This window comes from Salmo salar, chromosome 26, assembly GCF_965601325.2.
Source record: "Salmo salar chromosome 26, fSalSal1, whole genome shotgun sequence".
In the NCBI taxonomy this organism is placed as follows: domain Eukaryota; kingdom Metazoa; phylum Chordata; class Actinopteri; order Salmoniformes; family Salmonidae; genus Salmo; species Salmo salar.
In genome coordinates this window covers 36,557,093-36,571,004 of record NC_138316.1, presented here as the reverse complement: position 1 = coordinate 36,571,004, position 13,912 = coordinate 36,557,093, and the positions used below count along the sequence as shown (strand labels likewise).

Genomic DNA, 13,912 nt, shown 5'->3' with positions numbered 1-13,912 from the left:
GGTTTTTAGAAATTTGTGCAAATGTAAAAAAAAAATGTACAACCAAAATACCTTATTTATATAAGTATTCAGACCCTTAACTATGAGACTCAAAATTAAGCTCAGATGCATCCTGTTTCCAATGATCATTCCTGAGATGTTTCTACAACTTGATTGGAGTCCACCTGTGGTAAATTCAATTGATTGGACATGATTTGGAAAGGCACACACCTGTCTATATAAGGTTTCACAGTTGACAGTGCTTGTCAGAGCAAAAACCAAACCATGTGGCTGAAGGAATTGTCTGTAGAGCTCCGAGACAGGATTGTGTCAAGGCACAGATCTGGGGAAGGTCCCCAAGCATTGAAGGTCCCCAAGAACACAGTAGTCTCCATCATTCTTAAATGGAAGAAGTTTGGAACCACCAAGACTCTTCCTAGAGCTGGCCGCACAGTCAAACTGAGTAATTGGGGGAGAAGGGCCTTAGTCAGGTAAGTGACCAAGAACCCAATGGTCACTCTGACATAGCTAGAGTTCATGGAGATGGGAGAACCTTCCAGAAGGACAACCATCTCTGCAGCACTCCATCAATCAGGCCTTTATGGTGGAGTGGCCAGACGGAAGCCACTCCTCAGTAAGAGGCTCATGACAGCCGCTTGGAGTTCGCCAAAAGACACCTAAATGACTCTGACCATAAGAAACAAGATTCTCTGATCTGATGTAACCAAGAATGAACTCTTTGGCTTGAATGCCAAGCGTCACATCTGGAGGAAACCTGGCACCATCCCTATGGTGAAGCATGGGGGTGGCAGCATCATGCTGTGGGGATGTCAGGATTAAGGGAAAGATGAATGGAGCAAAGTACAGAGAGATCATTGATGAAAACCTGCTCCAGAGCGCTCAGGACCTCAGACTGGGGCGAAGGTTCAACTTCCAACAGGACAACGACCCTAAGCACACAGCTAAGACAACGCAGGAGTGGCTTCGGGACAAGTCTCCGAATGTCCTTGAGTGGCCCAGTTGCCAAAGGTGCTTCAACAAAGTACTGAGTAAAGGGTCTGAACACTTATGTAAATGTGATTTAAAAAATATATATATTCAAAATAATGCCCTTCTGAACAGACCCAAGTCTACAGACTCCCAAGACCTTAAGAGGACCAGGGTCATATTCACTAGGAACCAAACAGGAGCAAACATGCCCAAAAAGGGAGAGACTACCTCCTGAACATGTCCAATAAGAAACGCTGGTTTTTGTTTTCAGTTGCAAAACGTTTTGCTACGGTGTGCACTAATGCATATAACCCAGGACCCACCTGAAGCCCCATCCGTCTATGGCACTGGCGAAGACCACATTCCCCTGGTCTGGAGAGAAGTAGAGCTGGGAGTCATCTGAATCCTCTAGCCCGGCGCTCCAGTCGTACACCTGTTCTGACCCGGGACACTCAGCAGGCTCGATGTCCCCCTCCTCCTTATCTTCCTCCGCCCGCTCCTCTTTCACCGCGCGGTCCTCCAGCACTTTGGAGGTAAACAAAGAGCCTGTCACTGCATTCACCTGTGAGGAGGGAAAAGGGACTGTTAGAATATAGTCCACTTCTGTATTAAGAATCATATACGTTCCAGAACATGTCTCTGTTATAACCGATTCCTTAACCAAAAACAGTACATTCAGTTCAATTCAACTTACACTCAGGAGCAATTAATTGTGTACTACTTATATGGCAGGTATACTGTTTCTGTCTTGTGTTTTTTGACTAATGACACTTGTCTTTAGAGGTCAGGGACTCACCTGTTCTAGAATCTTCTGCAGGTGTGTGTAGGCTTCCTGAGAGGTGAGCTTCAGCTCCATGATGAGCCGGTCAATCTTGTTGATAACCAGCACAGGCCTGATGTTCTCCAGCCACGCCTGACGCAGCACTGCTTGGGTCTACGGACGGATGGGCGGACACACACACAAACTGATACTCTGAGTAAATGGCCAAGTCTCACGTCAACAAAGACAAAATGAAAATGCCATGAAGTTGAGAAAGTAGAGCGACAAATATATTACATTCCAAAACAATGACAGGGTTTTTTGCAATTGAAATCCTTGCACAGGCCACCTATGCCTTTGTCGGGTCGCCTAAGTCCAAACAGCGAATAAAAAATGTTTTATATATAAAAAAAAATGATTAGTAATTTTCGGGATGAAAAACACCTTGTGTAAACTGAAACATCTAAAGCCAGATATAAAGTATGTAGAGATTTTTTTTCAAATAATATAATCTTTGAGAAAATAAAAGCTAGACAGTAAGGGAGAAAATTCCCAAAACAATGAATTAGGCAGTCTTGAAAAACACCGCAAAACGCATAAACTTGCAGGAAATTAGCTTTAAAACTGCCACATTTCTCTCAGCTCTAAGGCAAAATGAGTAGAATTGCTGGAAATTAGCTTTAAAACTGCAGAAAATATATTTCAGCTCTATTGAGAAATGTGTAGAATTTAAGGAAATTTGCTTAAAAATGCAAAAAGTAACTCAATCAATGATAAAGTGTGGGTGAGCTTGGTGCCCCATTTCCATGAAACACTGTTTAATGCAGAACCAGTGGAGAACAGGTAGTTATTTATTGAACCTTTATTTAACTAGGCAAGTCAGTTAAGAACAAATTCTTATTTACAATGATGGCCTACCCCGGACGACACTGGGCCAATTGTGTACCGCCCTATGGGACTCCTAATCACAGCTGGTTGTGATACAGCCTGGAATCGAACCAGGGTCTGTAGTGACGCCTCTAGCACAAATGCAGTGCCTTAGACCACTGCACCACTCGGGAGCCCCAAGGCTATAACCTAAGTACGCATGTGTCCAAAATCCCATTCTATTCACTAAATAGTGCACTACTTTTGACCAGGTCCCTAGAAATGAAATAGGGTGCCATTTGGGACCCAGACATTGACTGTAATTGCCTTACCTGTGGACAAACTCCCTCCACAGCATCTACGATGACAATGGCCCCGTCACATAGTCTGACGGCGGTGGACACCTCAGACGAAAAGTCCACATGGCCCGGAGAGTCAATCAAGTTTATCAGGTAGTCCTTCTCCCCTGAAACACACACACACACACACACACACACACACACACACACACACACACACACACACACACGCAAGGGTCATTTAGACGGAAACAAGCGGTCCGCCTCACAACAGGTCTCAACATGTTCCTACTGTGGTGTCTTACCAGCAGCATAGTGCAGTGAGATAGCGCTGGACTTCATGGTGATCCCTCGGATCTGCTCATCCTCCCGGCTGTCCAGGTACCTCAGCTAATTCATAAACATCAGAACACAGATGTATACATGACCATATCACAGATCAATGTGTAGATCAGGGACACACAACTAGATTAGTAAAAGGGCCAAATAACAAAGTCTGGCTACAGTAGTATGACAAGGATAATACCACTACAGATGATTGAGATCAAGTCATACTAACCTTTCCGGTTAAGCGACTTGATATAATGCCATTGCTCGCCACCAAGCTATCTGCCAGAGTTGTTTTGCCTGCAAAAGAGATAGTGGTGGATATGAATGGAGTGTCAATACAAATGGTCATGCATGCAAACAACTGTCATCATGGCCCTGTACAGTATTATCCCGTGCAACATTCTCAATAATCAAGTCAATGGAACCTACCATGGTCCACGTGTGCCAGAATGCACAGGTTCCTGACGTTGGCAGGATTCTTCTGTAGTGCTTTGATCTTATCCAAACTGGTGTGTCCCATGTTTGACTGCTTTGGACTAGCTAATACATCAGGCGAGGAAACAAACTTTAGGAGATATCATCTAGTAATGTCACTATTACCTAGCTAGTTAGCTACTGCTATAAATACTGATCAGCGCCAGTGCACTCAACACAGCAAAGTTAGTTAGTAAGACAACACACCATTCTGAATGACAGCAATACAAAAGGTGCGTGATATGTAGCTGCAACTTATAGTATTTTACAATATGCTGCACTCAGCTAAAAGAAATGTGGACAACAATGTTAGCGTTCTATACAAAGTAGTATATTACTATATATATATATATATGATTCATAACCTAAAATAAATTCTCATATCATATAAGAAATCTCAATATTATGCGACAAAAGTCTCATAAAACACAAACGTGGACACAACTCACTCACGTTGTTTGCCCGGAACAATACGTAAAATGTTGACGCCGCTGTTTAAATGACGTGGTACGTTACGTCGTTACTAGGAAGCTCAGCGGTTGCTAGAGTAACGTGCTGCTTCCATAGAAACAAAACTGCACACTTTAGCTCGAGCTGTCACTGAGGTATAAAATAACGGAGCTGTCGGGCGGTGTTTGTGGGATTGCAGGGGAAAGAGCCACGGAACACGCTATCCCCCCCTTCAAAGACATGAAACGGCTGTGCATATGTGAGATCTGCAGCTGTGGGTAAGGAGGATGTATTGATTTAGTGTAGTAAAAAGGTATGTTGACATTCATGAGATTACCAGTGTTTCTACAAGTTTGTGTTTGAAGAAATTATTTTCGTGCGTTAATTTAGGCTTGACTAACCAGTGAATTGACACGCCTATGCCAAGTAGTGCATGGAGTTGACATTAAAATGGCAAATGCTGTATTTATATTATTGACTGACATTCATTATGAATCACTGTTGTAAAAACTCTATCCAATCCATTTGGCATTCCTTTAGCTAGAAACTACAATGCTGAAATTATTAGAACGTATTAGAACGTATTATTAGAACATATGGCATTGTAAATTGACTGTCACAATAATATGACTATTCAGTGGCAAAATAAATAGACAATTTTGTCAAGTTGTCCAATGGCTAGTCATGGAAAAACATTTCTTGCCCAGAAAAACATTGTTGCACTAATGACCGACTGAATTAAAAGTATCCTAGATAGGTGCGAACATAGCTGCGATTTGCTTTTTTGCGTAGTCCAGCTACATTTGTCATTTCACCAATACAAGGAGACTTGTCTGGTTTTATTTAGATCTGTAGGCCTATCATAACTCACAATGCTGTGTAGCTAGCTATGTCTCTATTATCACTTGCACACAGACACTCCCTGTCCTGAGTGAAGACAACGCCCTTGGTTATATAGACACTAGTGCATTTCTTATTGCCCTGAAACGATATCAGCCTATGTTAAATCCACAGCAATCATTGTGAAAATGTAGCCCGTTATTTCTGACATTGGTATCCTATTGATTAAAGTTGTCCGTTTATTCAAGTTCAGTTTTTTTTCTTCTATTCTTCATTTTACCCCCACCTAAGTATACTATGTTAGCACAATACTCCAATGTAAGGTATTATCTTGTTTGGTTTATTATCATGTGATTGTTGCACAATGCTTTGATAAGCCTTTCAAATAGGTCAGTGAATACAATAAAAAAAAAATCTGAGTCTGACCATGTGAATTAATTATGCTACTATGCCTGTTAAGTCACCATAGATGCAATAGAAATGCATGGCTGATACATCATATTGAGTTAAATGTCTGTTAATCTAAGATTAAATACAAGTCTGGCATTCTTTTAAAGAATTCACACCAAGCTCAGTCAGTACACATTCATTGCATTGGATAACCAGGTAGATAATTGCTCACACCCAGCCTGCTGGTTTCCATTCTGCACTTAATTAAAGATTAAGATGACTAGTCTGTTATTTCATTCAGAGGATGCTCTGTGTAGGTTGGCATGCCACGTAACTAGCCTAACTCACTGCCAGTCACCATAATTGCATTGTAAATTAATACTACACTCTATTGGTATAGTGTTCATGTCCACTGTTAATGCACGTCAGCACAGCTGTCAAGTTTTCAAGATAGAGCACTTTCAGTAAAATAAAGTTTGGAACTTTGCCCTCTGTCTAGACGCCATCGCTGCCCCCACCGACCCACAGCTCTGTATGGAAAGCCCAATATGACATGTGTCCTGACAGAGTACACAGAGAAGTACCCCGCCTATGGAGGATACAACCCGCCCCAGGGCCTGAAACCCAAGCCTGTTAACCACGGTGACCGGGGGAGAATGGATGGAACTACTACATTCAAGTAAACACCTTAGTCATGGATCACACCCTAATGAAACACCAATCCCTTTCAAGTACACTACTTTTGGCCAAGAATGCCACATAGGGCAGGGGACAAAAGTAGTGTACAACCAAAAGTAAGGGAATAGGGTGCTATTTGAGACTGTGTCAATCTTCTGCTATTCAACCACTCTCATTTAATGCAAAGCCCTTTGAGGCGCGCACACACGCACACACACACACACACACACACACACACACACACACACACACACACACACACACACACACACACCCCTCATGCAAGCCATGCGGTTTTGAGGGGATTATGGAAAATGTACCTTTTTAAGTGGTCTCTAAAAGTCGAGCCGATTCCATATTCCACAGTCAACCTCTTATGTAGATATCACTAACTATATTCATTAGGAGTTATCCACAGAGGTCTCAATCCCAAATGAATGAAAAAGACTGGTTACTCTCTCGCTCTCCCTAGGACTGACTTTATTCCCTACGTGGTGACTCGACGACCGGGGAAACAGCAGGCGGAGTACAAACCCAAACCTGGAGACATAGATCTGGGGACCACCTACAAACAGGACTACAGCCTTTATGAGGTCCAACCCTTCGCCCCTTCCAGACCCAGTGAGAGGGTATACGCAACAGGGCACAAAATGGATACAGTGCCTACTTACAAAGGTGAGCTATTCTGCGTTGTTTGATGACATATTACACATGACACATTTCTACAAGGGGTACCACACAGTGATCCTTATTTTAGTATTATATAAGAAATATTGGCATTTAAAGTTAATACGTTGCAATTTCTATGGAATATTTTATATATCAAAATTACATCATAACAATAACAAATGCGCTCTATAAATAAACGATGGTTATTACCAAAACTAACACATACAAATCTTTTAATGTTTCAACTCTTTTAATGTTTCAAGAGGATTTCCGACAGTGGGAGATGTGCAAGCGGGAGCTGAAGAAACCCGACCTGACCTACCACCCGCCAGACGCCAAGTTCGACGGCCACACCACCTTCCAGGACGACTTCCTCCCCCGAGGCCTTGCCCCCAGACAGAGCTTCAAACCCTCCAGTATCCCCAAAATGTCCGATACCCCCTTCGATGGGGTGACCAGTAACCAGCAGTGCTATGTGTCCCACCCTCTGGAGGCACGCTGGGTGACGGTTCCAGAGCCCTATAAACCCAGTAGCCAGCCCCTTCAAGACCTCACCACCAACCGAAGAGACTATCAGGGCCTGCAAGGACAGCTGCCCCAGAGCTATAAGCCTAACCCTGGAAAGGTAACGCTGTGTTTAATGACATCTCACTAGTCACAGACTATGTAATTGAGCATCTGATCAAATTACACATGATTTTAGTTCTGGGTTAACCCAGATTAATATCTCACTAACTCCACTTACCTTTTCTGGCCAGTGACAACGTCAACTGATATTTGATCATTAGTAGACAGTGGCTGATGAAATATCTCTGGGTGGTAGCCTAGCGGTTAAGAGGTTGGGCCAGTAACCGAGCTGACTAGGGGAAATCTGTTGATGTGCCCTTGAGCAAGGCACTTACAAGAGCAATTAGAGTTAAGTTGCTCTGGATAAGAGCGTCTGCTAAATGACTAAAATGTTTTAAAAAAAATCTCTATATTGAAGTGCAGATTCAAGATAGACGTGTAGTTTTGTTTGAATGTCCCATGTGTTTTTATTTTGAATGTGATTATCTGGTGAGTTGATGTATGTTACTGAGGTGAAACCAAAGTCAAATGTCCATCTGAGGGTGAACAATAAACCTCTATTCCACTCTACTCTGTTCCTAGGTGACGTCTGACGTTCCCTTTCAGAGCAGCACAGAGTTTAAGGAGCATTTCCAGCAGTGGCCCGTGTCCCTGCCTCAGCTGCACAAGAGCCTGCAGTACGTCAGCCCCACAGAGCACATGGATATGAGCACCACGTCTGGTGCAGACTACGTCCAACACAACATCCAGCCCTTCATCTCTGCCAAGCCCTTCAATCGGCCCACCAAGTCATCAGCTCCCTTCCAGGTATGGATGAGACGATACAGGCATTTCGGAAAGTATTCAGACCTGTTGACTTTTTCCACATTTTGTTACGTTACAGCCTTATTCTAAAGTGGATTAAATGTTTTTTTTCCCTCAATCTCCACACAATACCCCATAACAACGAATCAAAGAAACTTTGGCAAATGTCAGGTTCGATCAGGTTCAAATCCAGACTGGCTGGGCCACTCAAGGACATTCAGAGACTTGTCCCGAAGCCACTCCTGCATTGTCTTGGCTATGTTCTTAGGGTCGTTGTCCTGTTGGAAGGTGAACCTTCATCCCAGTCTGAGGTCCTGAGCGCTCTGGAGCAGGTTTTCATCAAGGATCTCTGTACTTTGCTCCGTTCATCTTGCCCTCGATCCTGACTAGTCTTCCAGGGCCTGCCACTGAAAAACATCCCTACAGCATGATGTTGCCACCCCCATGCTTCACCATAGGGATGGTGCCAGGTTTCCACCAGATGTGACGCTTGGCATTCAGGCCAAAGCATCCAATCTTGGTTTCATCAGACCAGAGAATCTTGTTTCTCATGGTCAGAGTCCTTTAGGTGCCTTTTGGCAAACTCCAAGTGGGCTGCCTTTTACTGAGGAGTGGCGTCCGTCTGGCAAATCTACCATAAAGGCCTGATTGGTGAAATGTCATTCTGTCAGAGTGATCTGAGGATCCACCTGAGCTCAATTCCAAGTCTCCAAGCAAATGGTCTGAATATTTACAGTGCATTCGGAAAGTATTCAGACCCTTTGACTTTTTCCACTTTTTGTTATATTACAGCCTTATTCTAAAATGGATTAAATAAAAACAAATCCTCATGAATCTACACATGATACCTCATAATGACAAAGTGAAAACAGGTATTTAGACATTTTTGCTAATTTATAAAAACAAGTAAAAATAAATGTATACAAGTAAAAATACTTTTTGCTATGAGATTCAAAATTGAGCTCAGGTGCATCCTGTTTCCATTGATCATCCTTGAGATGTTCCTACAACTTGATTGGAGTACACCTGTGGTAAATTCAATTGATTGGACATGATTGGAAAGGCACATATCTGTCTATATAAGAACCCACAGTTGACAGTGCATGTCAGAGCAAAAACCAAGCCATGAGGTCGAAGGAATTGTCGGTAGAACTGCGAGACAGGATTGTGTCGAGGCACAGATCTGAGGAAGGGTACCAAACATTTTTTGCAGCATTGAAGGTCACCAAGAACACAGTGGTCTCCATCATTCTTAAATGGAAGAAGTTTGGAACCACTAGGACTCTTCCTAGATCTGGTCGCCCAGCCAAACTGAGAAATCGGGTCAGAAGGGGCTTTGTCAGGGAGGTGTTATGTTTTTGATTTGATTTTGCTACTACCTGTATAGATGGTCATTCTGACAGAGCTCCAGAGTTCCTCTGTGGAGATGGGAGAACCTTCCAGAAGGACAACCATCTCTGCAGAACTCTACCAATTAGGCTTTTATGGTAGAGTGGACAGATTCTCTGCTGATGAAACCAAGATTTAACTCTTTGGCCTGAATGCCAAGCATCAAGTCTGGAGGAAACCTGGCACCATCCCAAGCATGGTGGTTGCAGCATCATGCTGTGGGGATGTTATTCAGCGGCAGGGACTGGGAGACTAGACAGGATTGAGGGAAAGATGAACGGAGCAAAGTACAGAGAGATCCTTGATGAAAACCTGTTCCAGAGCACTCAGGACCTCCGACTGGAGCGACGGTTCACCTTCCAACAGGACAATGACCCTAAGTACACAGCCAAGACATTGAAGGAGTGGCTTCGTGACAATTCTCTGAATGTCTTTGCAGCGACACTCCCCATCCAACCTGACAGAGCTTGAGAGGATCTGCAGAGAAGAATGGGAGAAACTCCCCAGTTTATTTTATTTATTTATTTAACCTTTATTTAAACTAGGCAAGTCAGTTAAGAAAAAATTATTTTTTACAATGACAGCCTACCGGGGAACAGTGGGTTAACTGCCTTGTTCAGGGGCAGAACGACAGATTTTTACCTTGTCAGCTCAGGGATTCGATCCAGCAACCTTACTGGCTTAACACTCTAACCACTAGGCTACCTGCCACCCCAAATACACGTGTGCCGAGCTTGTATCGTCATACACAAGACTGTAAATTCAACAAAGTACTGAGTAAAGTGTGTGAATACTTATGTAAATGTGGTATTTTAGTTGGTTTTTTTACTTGTTTTTCCTTTGCCATTATGGGGTATTGTGTGTAGATTGATGAGGAAAAACATGTATTTAATCCATTTTAGAATAAGGCTGTAACGTATTTTTTTTTTTTTTTTTTAAGTGACGGGGTCTGAATACTTTCCGAATGCACTGCACCTATTAATATATTGCTGGGCTGATATATCGTTTAACGGTTATGTTGTTGTACTTATATGTATTGCCATACTGATATCGTGTCTTACTGATGTCGATGTTCTGATGTAATATTCTAGTTATATTGTTCACTAAAGTGTATGCTGTTAAATTCTTGGGAGATTATATGATTGAATATACATGTTTTATTACATTCAAAACGGTGCGTTCTCATTTTGTCCTGTAACCGGGTCAGTTGGGATTTTTTGGGGTACGTTTATCGTAGCATCAAAATGAACGTTCCCACCCCACTACCTCCAGGTCTGCACCACCATGAGGGACGACTACCAGCCTTGGGAGGTCAAGAGACAGGCCATGATCAAGAAGCCTGAGGAGATGCAGAGAGCCACCGGACGGATGGACCACCTCACCACCTTCAAGGCAATTCAAGACTCTTGTTTCCATTGGCATGCCAGGGCAATTCTCAAATCACACCCTGCCTATAGAAAAATACTTTTGGGAGGAGCACAGGATCAGCTACATTGTAGCACCTATGGAGCTGTTTTAGGGGCTAAGTGCCCTGTGGACGGACACAACAATAGGAGATACTATAGTACCTACCATCTGAAATCACCGGCCAGTTCTCAGTACCGCCTCCATGAAGTGCACTAGTTTTGGCCAGATATGGGTGGGTTTAGGGTGTTCTTTGAGACACTGCTCAAGTATCTACACATATACACTCTTAGAAAAAAGTGTTTCAAGAGTGTTCTTCGGCAGTCCCCGTAGGAGTACCCTTTTTTTGGTTCCCGGTAGAAACCTTTTGGGTTCCATTTAGAATCCTCTGTGGAAAGGGTTCTATCTGGAACCAAAATGGGTTCTTCAAAGGGTTATCCTATGGGCGGAGCCGAATAACCATTTTAGGTTCTAAATAGCACCTTTTTTTCTAAGAGTGTAGCAGAGCCCCTGTCTCTCTGGCTATAGGCCACATTCTTATAAGCCATTATTAGAAATTCTATTCTATTTGATTGTATTCTATTATCCAGGCCCATTTTACACCCCACGAACTGCAGCCCAATGTGAGCTTCAAGCCAGCTCACGCCCCCATGAGGGCTGATGCCCCATTGGAGGGCGGCACCATGTACAGCACAGAGTTCACCCCCAAGAGGTAACACACACACACACACACACACACACACACACACACACACACACACACACAGTTACCCAGCAGAGATGCGCACACACACGCTGAGCATTTCGCTGCACTGTTTATACCTGCTGTAAACTGTGTACGTGACGAATAACATTTGATTTTGATTTGACACACACACAAAGTTAACCCACAAGCATTTAGTCTGGAGTCCCCTGGAATCAGCCGTTACATCCCAGGAGGGACATCAAACAAAAGTGAAGCTGTTTTACTACCTGAATGAAATGAATGACTGATGTAAAACTAAATCACTTTTATAACCTCAAGCTTAATAAGTGCTAGTGTTGTGAATTTGTGGATGATTATGATGTGCTGAACTTGCAGCAAGATTATTTTCCACGAGCGAACAATAAAGGTATTGTATAGATCATTTTGTGGTATTTTATCGTATATCATTCAGGTAATGGTATGATTTTGTGTTATAGGATTAGCGTTTGTCCAGCTAGCTACGACTCCCCGCCGGGCTTCGTGTTTGAGGACAGCGACGACAGGGGACATAGGTTCTACAGGAAGTTGCCATCTAAGGACATGAACAAGATGGCCGCCGGCATGGCGGTTGCTGTGGTGTCATAACGTATGACCATGATATTTGGTGACCAATGCTTTTAATCTTAAAAAGAGCGTGTGAAGGCAAAACTACTTTTGTTTGGTCTGTTATGTTTTTCATTTTATTTTCCTACTACCTGTATAGTAATTGATAGTAAGTATCAATGATGTGATAATCAAAATGGAACCAACAATTATGAACAAGTCACAAACAGGCCATTATAAAATAAACTTCCCTGTATTCTGGTTGATGGTTTCGATTGAATAGTTGCTAATCTTTGTTTTACAAATTTGCAAATCATTAGTAATTAAAACAAGCACTTCATTTCTTAATCAATTAATTATCCTTGTGTATCCATGTGCCAAATGCTGCATAAAGTCACCACAGTCACACATTTATTGAAATTCACAAACATAATGCAGAACTTTCAGGGGAAATTTTCATAGTCCAAAATAATTGTTCAAAGTGCAAAAGACATACCGAAAACTTCATTATAATCTTGCAGTGTGATTTAATTTGAAGGGGGCGATTTTTAAACTAGAGTTTAGAAAAAGCTATAGAAGAATAGTGGCCTCTTTATAATGCACATTGTTGGAAAAAAGTTTCATATAAAATCACACTGACAGATCGAGTCTTATGGTAATTTTTGCTCAATGCTTTTAATCTAGGAACATGTCTCCCTCTGTGTGTTATAATGAGTATTACCAAACAAAATGTCAGGTGATCAAACTGTCTTTATTATCTTAGTATGTTGTCTTTCTAGAGCACTTAAATGTTTTGTTCCATAAACATCTTCATGATGTTCCTTCAATCCAGTTAGGATTCTACAAACGGTATCCATGTCAACACCCAATGTTATGGTAACGTTATCGATATGTTGTCGTAAATATCAGTAGCATTGATTATTGTCAGTATGCATTTGTTTGAGTGAGTGGCACTTGATAATGTATCTGCAAAACACATGACATGTCTCTACAAATCATTGGTGATTGCAGGTAAATGCATGAGAATAAAACCAGAAGGGAAAGGTATTAAACATACCTGTGACCCAACAACAGCAAGTGTTTATTAATGTACTGTACGGTTTATATCCAGTCTTTTAAACAGGAGTTAAGACAACTACATAAGGTAAGAAAATAAAGTCCCACAGAAAATCTACATACTCTCAATGTACAATATTGCACTTAAAAACACAGTATTTACAAGACATTTTACAATGCAGCACATTGGTTGGATAACCAAAACAATAGTAAAAAGGAACAGACCCCATTTTTCAAACAGAGAAATATGACAGTCATGTTTTCTCTCGGGGCCCATTCTAAATGGCACTGTATTCCCTACATAGTGCACTACTTTTGACCAGTACTGCAGTATGTAGGGCAGTGGTGGTGGGCGGGGCCCGGAACATCATTATAGAAATGTGTACAATGCAAATGGACCACAAGCAAGCAGAAAAATAGATTGAATTGGAAAATAATAAGTTCATACCTTGATTACATTGAGATACGATCACATATGTCTCTCTTGTTATTAATGGGAATAGATTTTGGCCCGGCGTCCACCTGTTTCCGACCCCTGATGTAGGGAATACGATTGGGTGCCATTGGGAACACAACCCATACCTCTCTCAGTCACTGCAGGGCCTATTTATTCCAAACAGTGATCATTTCTGTGGACAATTATTATCTCACAAAATACATACTACTGTATGCACTGTA

The 13,912-nt window shown here is 42.2% G+C and overlaps 2 protein-coding genes across 3 annotated transcripts in view; one reads left to right on the top strand and one right to left on the bottom strand.

The window, feature by feature from the left end:
- LOC106587851 (elongation factor-like GTPase 1) overlaps positions 1 to 4,183 on the bottom strand; it is a 96,492-nt gene extending 92,309 nt beyond the window's left edge. Inside the window, exons 1-7 of the mRNA XM_082969678.1 lie at positions 4,153 to 4,183; positions 3,655 to 3,765; positions 3,455 to 3,522; positions 3,201 to 3,285; positions 2,929 to 3,062; positions 1,766 to 1,903; positions 1,293 to 1,531 (exon numbers count right to left, since the gene is read on the bottom strand). Of these exons, the coding sequence (XP_082825804.1) occupies positions 1,293 to 1,531; positions 1,766 to 1,903; positions 2,929 to 3,062; positions 3,201 to 3,285; positions 3,455 to 3,522; positions 3,655 to 3,745 (755 nt within the window). The 5' untranslated portion in view covers positions 3,746 to 3,765; positions 4,153 to 4,183. The remainder of the gene's footprint in view (positions 1 to 1,292; positions 1,532 to 1,765; positions 1,904 to 2,928; positions 3,063 to 3,200; positions 3,286 to 3,454; positions 3,523 to 3,654; positions 3,766 to 4,152) is intronic.
- Positions 4,184 to 4,250: 67 nt separating this feature from the next.
- Positions 4,251 to 13,251, top strand: LOC106587795 (stabilizer of axonemal microtubules 2). 2 transcript variants are annotated; one of them, XM_014176439.3, is made up of 8 exons: positions 4,251 to 4,427; positions 5,879 to 6,058; positions 6,530 to 6,732; positions 6,990 to 7,351; positions 7,876 to 8,100; positions 10,759 to 10,878; positions 11,481 to 11,602; positions 12,073 to 13,251. In XM_014176439.3, exons 1-8 carry the CDS (start codon positions 4,390 to 4,392, stop codon positions 12,218 to 12,220), a joined length of 1,398 nt encoding a protein of 465 aa, XP_014031914.1. In that variant the 5' UTR covers positions 4,251 to 4,389; the 3' UTR covers positions 12,221 to 13,251. The 2 variants fall into 2 exon arrangements, with proteins under 2 accessions (XP_014031914.1, XP_014031915.1); XM_014176440.3 differs by having other exon boundaries at positions 4,268 to 4,462.
- The last annotated feature ends 661 nt before the right edge of the window (positions 13,252 to 13,912 follow it).

Bases quoted from the DNA above. Each gene is read 5' to 3' on its own strand.
- LOC106587795 (XM_014176439.3), top strand. From the start codon at position 4,390: ATGAAACGGCTGTGCATATGTGAGATCTGCAGCTGTGG. The intron at 7,352-7,875 runs GTAACGCTGTGT...CTCTGTTCCTAG, and splicing joins ATAAGCCTAACCCTGGAAAG to GTGACGTCTGACGTTCCCTT. The intron at 11,603-12,072 runs GTAACACACACA...TTTGTGTTATAG, and splicing joins ACAGAGTTCACCCCCAAGAG to GATTAGCGTTTGTCCAGCTA.